Raw genomic sequence first — 12382 nt, forward strand, 5'->3', positions numbered from 1 at the left:
ATTGCATGCTAATTAAAAGCTAAGGTTAATTGATAGTAACATATCTACTATTGAATAATCGCCATGTTGATTTGGACTAATTATGCTTTTATGGTGTTTGTTTGTGTATTGTTTAACGCCGGACTCAATAATTTCCTGCTACTTGACGGCGGTCTAAATAACCGCGTCTGGACCAGGCAGTCCAGTGATTGACGTCATGAACATCGATCCATGCAATTGGGATACGATGACAGGCATCTACTGAGTAAGAAAGCCTAACCAACCGATCCCGTTGACTCTTACGGCACACATAGTCGCCACTTATAACAAGAATGAGTTGCTAAAAACCAATTCTAACCCGGATCTCTACGGGTGAGTACCATGATAAGCAATCATAATATTTATCACCTATGACTTCAAGCATACGTATATGTCCTGTGTGACAATTACATCATCCAACCTGCATGTACATTGCCAGTAATGTGACGAATAAGGCGACTAACGGGATCGAGTGGTCAGGCTCGCTGACTTGGTTGATGCATGTCATCGATCCCAATTGCGTGGATCGATGCTCATGATATTATTCACTGGTTTGTCTGGTCCAGACTCGATTATTTACAGACCGCTGGAATATTGCTGAGTGCGGCGTTAAACAACAAACCAACCAATCAAAATCATATAAGTGAAGTCAAAATAACAGGACCGATAATAAGTTGTGTAACTTTCGTCGTGTTGAAGAAACGGAAAATATATGATAACGCCTCTGGCGTAATCACAACCACGCTAATTACCTGTAGTAGTTTCGTCATACGTAGTAGTTGTGGAAGTCTCGCTGGACGTAGCAGCTGGAGTTGTTTTACTTGAGGAAGTACTTGTAGTAGTATCGTCATATGTAGTAGTTGTGGAAGTCTCCGTGGACGTAGCTGCAGTTGTTTTACTTGAGGAAGTACTTGTAGTAGTGTCGTGATATGTAGTAGTTGTTGATGTCTCACTCCTTGTAGTAGCAGTAGTTGTTTCAGAAGACGAGATAGGTAAAGATGCATCTGTGGTTGCCTCGGTAGATGCACTTGACTGGGCTGAAGCAGCAGTAGAGGGAGTCATAGTAGATGTAAAAGTCTTCGTTGTTGTAGTGGTTGCAGGTGACGCTGTGGAGGTTTGTGTTACCACAACGGGCGTCGTCGTGTCGGAGCATGCAGACGCTGTTGATTAATAATTGTATTTGTTGTTTTATTGAAAGCAGCCTTGACAGAACGTAGTGTGTAAAACCTGCAGAACTGACTTTTGTATTCAGTTCATAATTATGTTCAGCATTGTAATATATAAGGGGACATGAGCACACAGTATGATGTACACACACACGCACGACGAACCTGACACGGCTGAACATGTAAACATATCTTTTCATATACTTTAGCATGACTTATATTTAATTGATACATATACACTGGTAACAAAACACTGGTTATAAAATGACAGAATTGTACAGAAACGACGAATTTTTAGTTTCATCTGGCATCTCCAATAACAATTTAAAGCTATGTATCTAATAACAAAAGATGATAACAAATGATCTATTGTTTGTCCGTACGTGTCACACCAAGAACCTGATAACACATTATCAAATGTCATAAAAAAGGACAATCACCTGAACTGTTGATCCAGCGTCTCTCGCTATTAGAAACATCACAGACTCTGCAGGGAACATCGGGATGACTGCTTCCGTTAACCACACACTTCCCCTCGTGCAAACAGTACGCTCCCTGCAGAAACAAAACTCGACATGATGAAGTAGAACTTCCGAGAATGTCCTCCGGATGTGTATATTTTGCCTCAGATCCGCGGTAAAGGACAATATTTGTGAAAAATGAAACTTAATGTTTACTGAGAAAAGTCTATGTGAAAGTCTGCATACTCATACGCAGTTTGCGGGTGAGACATTCAGACAAGAAGTGGGCATCCCCATTGGCATCAACTGTGCTCCCCTTCTTGCGGATCTATATCTTTGTGCATATGAATCGGAATTTCTGCACGGATTGGCAAAAGTCAAAACAAGAGATTTTGACCAAAAGGTCAGCCTTCAAATCTACAGATAAATAACCATCAAATAGACAATTCCCTTCCACTGATGAAGAAAAAAAGGTGTCCAGTTAGACCGCCTCATCTGTTACATATTTAGATCTATGCGTCCGATTCATAGTGACAAAACACAAGACTGTGTGACAGGAGAGATAACTTCAACTTTCAAACAGTCAACATTCACTTTTAGTCGAGCAATATTCCAGCAGTTCCAACCTTTGATGTCCACATTTCACAACTTTTGAGGTACCATCGAGCATGTACGTTCTACGAAGATTTGAAAAAGTGTCATATTCACAAAAATCTTTGCCACACTCCAACATGTTGCATATGTCAAAAATTGGTCCGACATGCATGTCCTCACGGTACAATGTGACCTATGCAACAAAGTGCATAACTGCTAGTGCCCTTTAGATGCCTGATATTATCTTTGCTTGTTTGTTTGTTGTTTAACGCCGCACTTGTATTCCACTTGTATGACGGCGGTCCGTAAATAATCGAGTCTGGACCAGACAATCCAGTGATTGACATCATGAGCGTAGGTCAACGCAATTGGGATACGATGACATGCATCAATCAAGTCAGCGAGCCTGACCACCCGATCCCATCAATCGCCTCTTACGACATGTAGAGTAACCTTTTACGGCACGCATGGGTTGCTGAAGGCCTATTCTACCCCGGATCTTCACTGGTCCCTGATATTAGTACTCACCTGAGTACAATCACCTTTGCCAAATAACAAGGGAACATCAGTTGACATTGAGCATGCACTTTTTCAAATGAATTATATCGTAATGTTAAAAAGAAGTATACTAGTATGTCTCTTCAATTCTATCATTACGATTACATCAGAATCTATAATGTTCAGTACCTCAAGTGTCCAACTGAAGTCTGTCCCATTCACCGTGCCATTGACGCAGGTGCTGCCATACAGTATCACTCCAATGCTGGCGCTGAAGTTGGTCGGGTTGTTAGAAACTGAAATTTTGTAGGCCCAAATGAAAGATGCATTCTCGGCTGTATCTCCATCATCAATGACATTCTGAGATGAAATATCACAGTCCACCTGACTGATGCTGACAACTGACCCCAGTGAAGTTCTTGACCATTTCCTTTCACTGCTGGCGTTGTATACCTATGAAGCATATAGTGTGATCAGTGACCATGACCGTAATCATGACAGCGTTCATATCATCATTGGGTATTTAACGTTTTAATTATTGGGATTTTACTTAGTCAAAATGTCATATTTACCCTAAATGCCTCCACGTGACATGACGTTAGGTTATCAATGAATGTCTCTCCGTAAATTGAAATTCCTTGGCAATCGTGACGTGACATGTCACAGTGGCCATCATCGTCTACGCTGTCTATTTCTGGAGGAGCCGTGAGATCAACAGAGCAGTCACCACCACCATAGTCTTTGGCACAAGCACAGTCACCTACAATGAGGGATTGTGTGACACATTAAAAATAACTGCATTTTACATGTATATATAATATAGCTACGCGATAATTCGCAAAGAACAATGAAGAACGAAGTATGGTTTATTTCACTCACTCACTCAATGCATCCGAAAGTGGCAATCTGTATTGGGGGAAAAGGTACATATCATCGCCTTGAACATTTTTGAGAATATCCATGAAATACCAAACAAAGCCTCACAAAAGCTGACCTTGATGTAATGTCAGGTAAAATGTGAGATAACCTAAGAGATGAGATTGGCACGCACCTGCTCCATTTATATAATCTAATTTTCTTTCAGCACTTTCCACACAGTGCTTGACCAGTCCAGTGTCCCTAGAACATCACAGGATATTCCTCATGTTTCTAAAAGCTTGACATCCATCCATGCTATTCCGGAAGTTTACAGATAGGTCAAGCCTCTAAATTGATTGTATATACTATAAATAGCCTCTATATAACTTCCTCACCTCTGCTTACATTCACTAGTACTACATTCCTGACAATGAGCTTTTACTGAATCTCAACAGAAACAATGTCATACAGTTACAATCATTGTTCAACAATATATTACACTGCCATATAACAATATGACAAATCATCTCAAGTGTCATACCATAACCTTAGGTTTGGAGAAATGCATTTCAACCACAACATGCCTGGCCTCAACCTAACATAATGCAGAACCTAATTGAAGTGACAAAACCCCTTCCACAATAAATAATGCAACGACATCAGTTCTAATCTAATGCGAAGCACAGTATATAATACGTAAAAGCCGGAGAATAAGCAGTTTCCAAATCGTCCGAAACAGATTCCATTGGGCATAAAAAGTCAAATGAGTGTTGTAAATTAGAGGAATAGATCACTGAAAATCAAAATGGGTTGTACAATTTAAAAGTCATATTACTGTAGCTGTATATGAAAGGTATAACCGCTTCCGGTTGAACAATATCACTTTCTGTCTGTTGGTATACATATATTAATAATATGAAGATCGTCGGCTTCAAATGACCTCAATGAGAAAGGTATATGCACATGCGGTGCAATTATAACCAGCAATCCAAATGTCTCCAGATAACTTAATAAGAAAGGGTACATGCACTTCCAATTGAATGATATCACTTGCAAATGGCCTCTTTAATGAAAGTTCCATCCATGCCTCCAATTACCTAAATAATCAAGAAATATGCACTTTTGGTTGCATGATATTTTTCCGGTTTTGGAGACAACTGTTTAATGCAAGGCAAATTTAAACAGAAAATGGCATGCCCCTGACTACCTGATAAAGAAGTGTACTTAAACCTTTGTTACACGTTTGATTATTTCTACTTGAAAACATTAATGTACACGCCATACAAGCACAGAGTGTTTGTTCAGTAAACAAAGATGGATAACAAACGAAGGACCAACCCTGCTGCGATGACCCGTCCTTGAAGGTCATTCAAACCATACCACTACCATGTCCCAGTCTAAGGACGATATGTACTAAATTTCATCTGTCTACAGTAAACACTTCATGAGGTATCATGTTATATGTATCAAGTATCACTGAAAAATAGGAATTCGCGAACACCTGCCATCACCATTATTTGACAGTGATTCTTAATGTATTGATCATGTTAAATGTATCAGTTAAAATACACAAGCAATTACTTAGATGTCGAGGCTTGGATTTGTTTCAAAACGTTTAGCGATGGTATTTGAAAATATGTCAAAACAAATCTTTAAGATTGCCCATTAACGCGAGGATGCTTCATAAAGCACACACTGTATGTTTACCTTCAATACAGTTGCCATTTCCACCACAGTCGTTCAAACACGCCTCTGCCACAACGATATCATGGACAGACTGGTTGGTAGCTGAAGTCTCATTCTTCTTCTGGAGTACAGGATTGACTACAACCTCATGCAGACACTTGTCCCTCACCGTATCAACAGCATATGGGGAAAACTCTGTGGTTCCAGTTAGCTAGAAGCAAAAGTAAAATACCAAATGGATTTTATTCAAAGAAGATGTCATGATAGTTACCAATAGAACAACAACTTATGCTGGAAAGAAAACGTTCAGTCAGGCATATGTGAAACATAAGGGAGACTGACACTCAATAGATTAAATGTCATAACTTTTAATATTAGTATTTTTTTTAAAAATAACTGTCAGTCTCTGATTTATTATTTGACAGCCAAATTCATTTGAACACCCTCAATTAGGTTGATACAACATAAAGCTGAAAACCCGGACAACACTGTGATGAAATCAAAATCTCTCACAGGACAGTTTTTCTATGGACGTGTCGGCTAATCAGAAGGATGCCAAGTTATTTGAGAGTGTAGCAAAGGATCTTATCGAAGGCCTAGCCAGTGATATTGTTCAACCGCTAAAGCAAGAAGTCATTGATCTTCGAGATGAACTTGAGATGAAAACTGATGATCTTGAGCAGAAAAGTAGAAGAAACTCTCTATGAATTAATGGCCTACCTGCGTCCAAGGATGAAAACAGGGAGGCATTAGTGATGGAGGTCCTTAGAGACCTACACCCTGACCTTACAGCATCGTACATCGACATATGCCACCAAGTCGGTAAGAAAAACATGGCTAGGAAACAGACAGGTCATCGTAAAATTCGTCAGCTATAGAAACAGGAACAAACCAATTTCTAACAGAAGAATGCTGAGACAAAATAGAAGTACAGTCTTTATATAGGACTTAACCAAGCATCAACGTAAACTGTTCAAACTGACCCGAGACTTAAAAGCAAATCTAATCTCTTCCACGAGGACTTATGATAGCCGAGTGTAAGTTGAGGAACAACCCGAGGGTGTTGTGAGGGTGATTCTGTGTCTGACCAGCACAGATATCGTTGATGTTATTGAGAACTTACATTAGATTAGATCTGTACCCTGCACTGTACAGCTTCAGTTACAAGTCATTCATACTGCGATGCAACAGTGATAAATAAGGATCCGCCAAAGCATCAAAACTTCTGTCACGTCTCCACACGATGGAAAACACTCCATGTATCTGTTGTTACTGTTAGTTAAGTGATGTACTAAAATTGTATATAAGCTCAGCTCTCTCTCTACTTTCTGCCAGCTTTCATATGTATTCCTACTGAAACCTTCCTGTATCGTTTTCCTGCTGCTTTCTGGTGTACAGTTTTATAATGATTAACTATCCTTGTCATAATTCCTCGTCAAGAACTGCATTGCCGGTTTTGTTAAATATGCATGAAATTTTGTTCTCGAAGTTATCTTACTATTGTCAATGTTCCCAATCACACTACCACACACCTATGAGACGTATGTACATATTCATCTTACCGAATGGGTAATGATATAATTCAACACTGTGTGGTGATCGGGGTTTTCAATTGTATTTTGTGTCAAAAGAGCCCGCGTTGCACAAATAAATTCAGCCTTAGTAGTACTTCATTCATTGTATCTTTTCTCAGGATAATTTACAAATTGTGTGATATACTTTATATCGAATGCAGAGCGTGCAGTGTGTTTGTATTTCTTTGTTTCATACAAGCTCAGATCAGAAGCGCCAATGTAACAATTGTATTTTTATTGTTGCTTATGCTAGCCGGGGACGTGCATCCAAAGCCAGGGCCACCGAACCGTGACAACGCTGACCAGTCACTGTCTTAATCCAAGAAGTATACTAACAAACTCTCTTATTTTGGTGAATATCTTTCATATTACAGCGACATTTGTTTCACCGAGAAACACCTAGATCACAGTATTAAAAATGAAGACTTGAGCTGGGAATATTTTTACGAACCTGTACGAAAAGAAATATGTTTGGAGGTAGTGTTATGATATATGTCAATATACTGTTGTCTTTTAAAAGACGACATGAATTAGAAAACATGTAAGACGATCTATATGGATTCAAATATGCTTACCTCAAAGCTCCATTTTATTGTGCACTGCCTACAGACCGGAACATAATTCAGTGATTTTTTGGAGTCGCTTAGATGATAGCATTGAAAATGCCCTGGATATTTCGTGCAAGATTATTATTGTTGGTGACATAAATGAAAATACGTTATCGTGTAGGAGCTTAAGCGTAAATGAATTACCAAATTGGAAAAATCTACACACTATCAATACCGAGCCTACCAGAATTACTGACCATACAAGTAGTTTATTGGATCCTAGTATTATCAGTGAAGATATAAACGTCATGGACAGTGATGTAATTGATTTTGATAACGTCAGTAACATTAGCGACCATAGGGGAATTAACATTGAAAACGACTCTAATTTGCGAACAAAATTAACATATAAAAGAGAATTTTTATGTTTCAAAAACGGTGACTATGATAAACTAAATTCGCTCATTGAAAACACTTGCTGGAATGAATTATTTAGTCAAATTTCAACTTGAATAAATATGTTAAAATCTATGTTCCAACCAAAACAGTTACTATTCGTCCACAGGATAAACCTTTGTGTTTTTAGTTTTAGATGAGAATCCAGGAAAAGAGATAGATTAAAAACGAAGGCTAGAAGAAGTAATAAGGAAAACGACACTCGGGCCTATTAAAATCAGAGGCACAATGTCTTGCCCCTACGAGGCAATATTTTACGGTCGCTTCTCTTTCAATTAGTCAATTAGAGTTATCTTTTCTTACCTTTTTTTCATACTTCCGGAAAAGGCAGTGTTTCAAATAAGTGGTTTCTATTCCTACTCAAAGGTCTTATCACCATAACTCAAGTGCTGACATGTACAGTTTTTTTACCCTTTTCATACTGCGGGTTTATGACGATCAAAGAAACAAATACAAGCATCATTTCGAAGTCGTTACAGTAAAAAACCTTCATCGCCACTCTCGTATATGAGGCACAGCGCTCCGATGACTACAAGACGTACGATCCATTGATATATTATTCTTCCAAGAATTGTGCGTGAGTATTACACTATGGCATCACGTAAAGGATCTAGACGTTTAACGGAGCTAGGTTACCAACTATATCAAGAAAACGTGCAAAATTACGTCATCAAACTTTCCAAACTAGCAAGGCAAACAGAGAGTGCCTGTTCACTCTCAACACATAATGATTTGGGACAGCTAACCAGTGTGCGTGCAAATATTGACTGTCAATACGGGAAGTATGAGGAAACATATTGGGAATTCTATGCATATTTACAACGAACTGGCACTGAAGATAGTCCACAAGTACAGGCTACACATCAAAACATTGCAGAATCACTGTTGAATAAGGTGCAGATGGCACTGAAGGACATCAATGCTAGAATTACTGGTTTGTCAAACACTGACAGGATAGAATCAGCTTCAGTGTGAAGCAAAAGCCTTCATTCAAGTGCAAGTTCTATTCTCATGCTACAAAAAGCAAAGGCTGAAGCGGCCAAGATTCGACTGAAATTCGCTGCACAGGAAGCCAAGATGGAGAAACAGCGAGCTGAACTGGAAGTGAATCTGAAACTTTTACTTCACAGCATGAAGTACATGAAACCGAGGCAGAATTAAAAGCTATGCAGTGAGTCTTGGAGGTTGACAAGAAATCAAGGCGAGATGACCATTCTTCACAGACATCATCGAATTTCAAAGAAATTCAGAAATTTGTCGAAACCAGCAGACCTTTTTTAAGTTTGAAACTAAGATACTTTGAAACTGTGTACAAGAATCAAGACATACTCGTAAATATGAGTACACCTTACAAAGCCGGTCAGAGTAATAGCTAGAAGAAATTCAGAAATTTGTGGAAAACCAGCAGACCTTTTTTGAGTATGAAACTAAGATACTTGACCAGGTTGAAACTGTGTACAAGAACCAAGACATACCCGTAAATACGATTACACCTTACAAAGCCGGGCAGAGTAATCGCAACACAGTTCATGACTTCAAGTCCTTCCATAACCATGGTGATGACTCCCATACTCAACCAAGGCAAGTACAGGTACCAGAGGCCTCGTCAATTCAGCGTGGTACTGTTCCACCAAATAGTATGCTCAAACCTGCAGCTGAACCTTATGTCCCAGACATGACGGCTCCCCCTGCTTTGGGACAAGTAACAAGCCAACTGGGTTTGTGTTCAGAACTCTCCAAATATTTGATGAGGAAAGACCTCCTCCTCTCTCGGCTGAGTAAATTCAACGATAAGCATGAGTAATTTGCTGTGTGGCAGAATAGCTTTACACAAATTATGTACGAACTAAATATGTCACCGCAGGAGGAAATCGACTTGCTGGTCAGGTGGCTTGGACCGGAGTCCAGCAGACAAGCCGCTAGTATCTGTGCTGCTAATGCTCATAATTCACTTCGCTGCCTTCAGAAGATTTTTGGAACGACTTGGAGACAGATATGCCAGTCCCGAGCTTGTGGAGTCTGCACTCAAGAAGAAATGGTCTAATTTCCCTAAACTTTCCAACAAAGATCATGATAAACTCTATGACCTGGCAGACATTGTGTCCGAAACTGAGTCTGTGAAGGACAGTCAGAGGTACTCAGGCCTTCTGGCAAACTATGACTCTTCAGCGGGCGTTACTCCGATAGTGAACAGACTTCCCTACACCCTTCAAGAGAAATGTACCAATGAAACTGTCAACTACAAGGAACGGTATCATGTTGCTTATCCTCCATTTTCTGTGTTCTCAGAATTCATTAGCAGACAGGCTAGAATACAAAATGATCCAAGCTTTCTTTATGACTCACAGTCAGCGCCAAATTCTACAAAGAAATTACATCCCTTGAATATCAACCCAAACTTCAAACTGTTGTCAAAGAAAACTGACATCGGAGAGAAAGACAATGTTACGGAACGAGTTAGACTCTGTCCCTACCATGATAAGTCGGAGGAACATACTCTTAATTATTGTAAGGGGTTCCAACGTTTGTCTCTGAGTGAGAGAAAGGACTTTCTTGGTAAGCATAGAATATGCTTTAAGTGTTGTGAATCTGCTCAGCACAATGCGCGCGAATGCAAGTGTAGGATTCAGTGTTTCTTTTGTGGGAGTGTTCAGCATGCTACCGCCATGCACAGTAACAATGAGGGAGAAAATTCCGCTAATGTTGCAGACAGCATGACTCCGCTAAGGAAGCATGAAGGGGAGAGAAAGGTTACAGCTCTGTCGACGTCACATCATGAAGAGAAGCCAATAACAATGTCAGCTTGCACACAGATATGTGATAATTTGGTTGGCGGCAGGTCATGTGCCAAGACTCTGCTAGTCAAGGTATTTCCAAAAGGATGTCGAGAACAGTACTTATTCTCATATGCTGTTATCGATGATCAGATCAACCGGTCACTTGCGAAAAGTGAATTCTTTGATAATTTTCATGAAGACAGAGATGAAGTTAAATACACACTCTCATCTTGTGCTGGCTGTGTGACAATGCCTGGCTGACGAGCATCAGGATATGTCATTCAAGCCTTTGATGGGTCGTCGTCATTACATTAACCTACCTTGATAGAGTGTAATGAGATTCCAAATGTGCGAGAGGAGATCCCTACTCCAGAAACAGCGAGCATCAGGATATGTCATTCAAGCCTTTGACGGGTCCTCGTCATTACATTAACCTACCTTGATAGAGTGTAATGAGATTCCAAATGTGCGAGAGGAGATCCCTACTCCAGAAACAGCGAGCATCAGGATATGTCATTCAAGCCTTTGACGGGTCCTCGTCATTACATTAACCTACCTTGATAGAGTGTAATGAGATTCCAAATGTGCGAGATGAGATCCCTACTCCAGAAACAGCTATTCATCATCCTCACTTAAGGGACATTGCTGAGTACATCCCACCTATTGATTCAGTTGCAGACATTCTGTTGCTCATAGGACGTGACCTGCTTGCAGCTCATCATGTACTTGATCAGCGCACTGGACTGCCTGATGAACCGTATGCCCAAAAGTTGCACCTTGGCTGGGCAATAATTGGGGAAGTCTGTCTCGGGCAGGTACACAAACCAGATGTGATAAAAGTTAACAAGAGTCACATGCTCAGGGATGGTCGAACGACAATCATGGAGCCCTGTCCTAATAATTTTGAAGTCAAAGAGAGAAATGACTTTGGGGAGAGTGTCTTTCAGAAAACAAGACTTGATGAAACGCAAACTTTGTCTATTGAAGACAAGCAATTCCTGAGGATTATGGATGCCGAATTCTCAAAGGATAGTGATGGCTGTTGGACTGCTCAACTACCATTTCAACAAGATCGTGCTAGGCTGCCATGCAACATGCCATTCATCGAGCAAATCTATTGGACTCCAGCATGCGCAAAGATTCCACAAAGCGAGAACATATGACAACATTCATGGCAAAAGTCATAGACAAGGTACAAGCAGAAATAGCCCCTCCATTGGAAAAGGATCAAGAGTGTTGGTACTTGCCCTTGTTTGGTGTTTACGATGCCAAGAAACCAGGACAAATCAGGGGTGTATTTGATTAATCTGCGAAGTACAATGGCGTCTCTCTGAACAGTGTCCTAATGACTGGTCCTGACCTCACAAACAATCTGTTGAGAATCCTTCTTAGGTTCCGAACAGAATCCTTTGCAGTGACAGCAGATGTGGAGCAAATGTTTTACTGCTTCAAGGTGAAGCCATGTCATCGTGACTACCTCTGATTCTTCTGGTACAGAAATAATGATCCCAGCCAAGACTTGATTGAGTACAGAATGACTGCTCACATGTTTGAGAATTCACGCTCTACTGCAGTCGCTACCTATGGTCTCAGACGATCAGTGGAAAATGCTGATGTTGATGTGAAACGGTTCGTGGAGAATGACTTTTATGTTGATGACGGACTGTTGTCCGTCTCCACAGAAGAAAAAGCCATCGATCTGATTCAGAGAACCCAGAGTGCGCTCCAACATGGGGGTAACATAAG

General features: G+C 40.2%; 1 protein-coding gene across 1 annotated transcript in view; it reads right to left on the reverse strand.

Moving 5' to 3' along the window:
* The window catches only part of LOC139472170 (uncharacterized), a 73669-nt gene that overhangs the window by 19194 nt on the left and 42093 nt on the right, over positions 1-12382 (reverse strand). Inside the window, exons 29-33 of the mRNA XM_071254547.1 lie at positions 5303-5492; positions 3310-3497; positions 2927-3190; positions 1625-1739; positions 771-1178 (exon numbers count right to left, since the gene is read on the reverse strand). Coding sequence (XP_071110648.1) covers positions 771-1178; positions 1625-1739; positions 2927-3190; positions 3310-3497; positions 5303-5492 — 1165 coding nt within the window. The remainder of the gene's footprint in view (positions 1-770; positions 1179-1624; positions 1740-2926; positions 3191-3309; positions 3498-5302; positions 5493-12382) is intronic.

This window comes from Haliotis cracherodii, unplaced genomic scaffold (genome assembly GCF_022045235.1).
Source record: "Haliotis cracherodii isolate W230 unplaced genomic scaffold, xgHalCrac1.p SCAF_24, whole genome shotgun sequence".
Lineage (NCBI taxonomy): Eukaryota > Metazoa > Mollusca > Gastropoda > Lepetellida > Haliotidae > Haliotis > Haliotis cracherodii.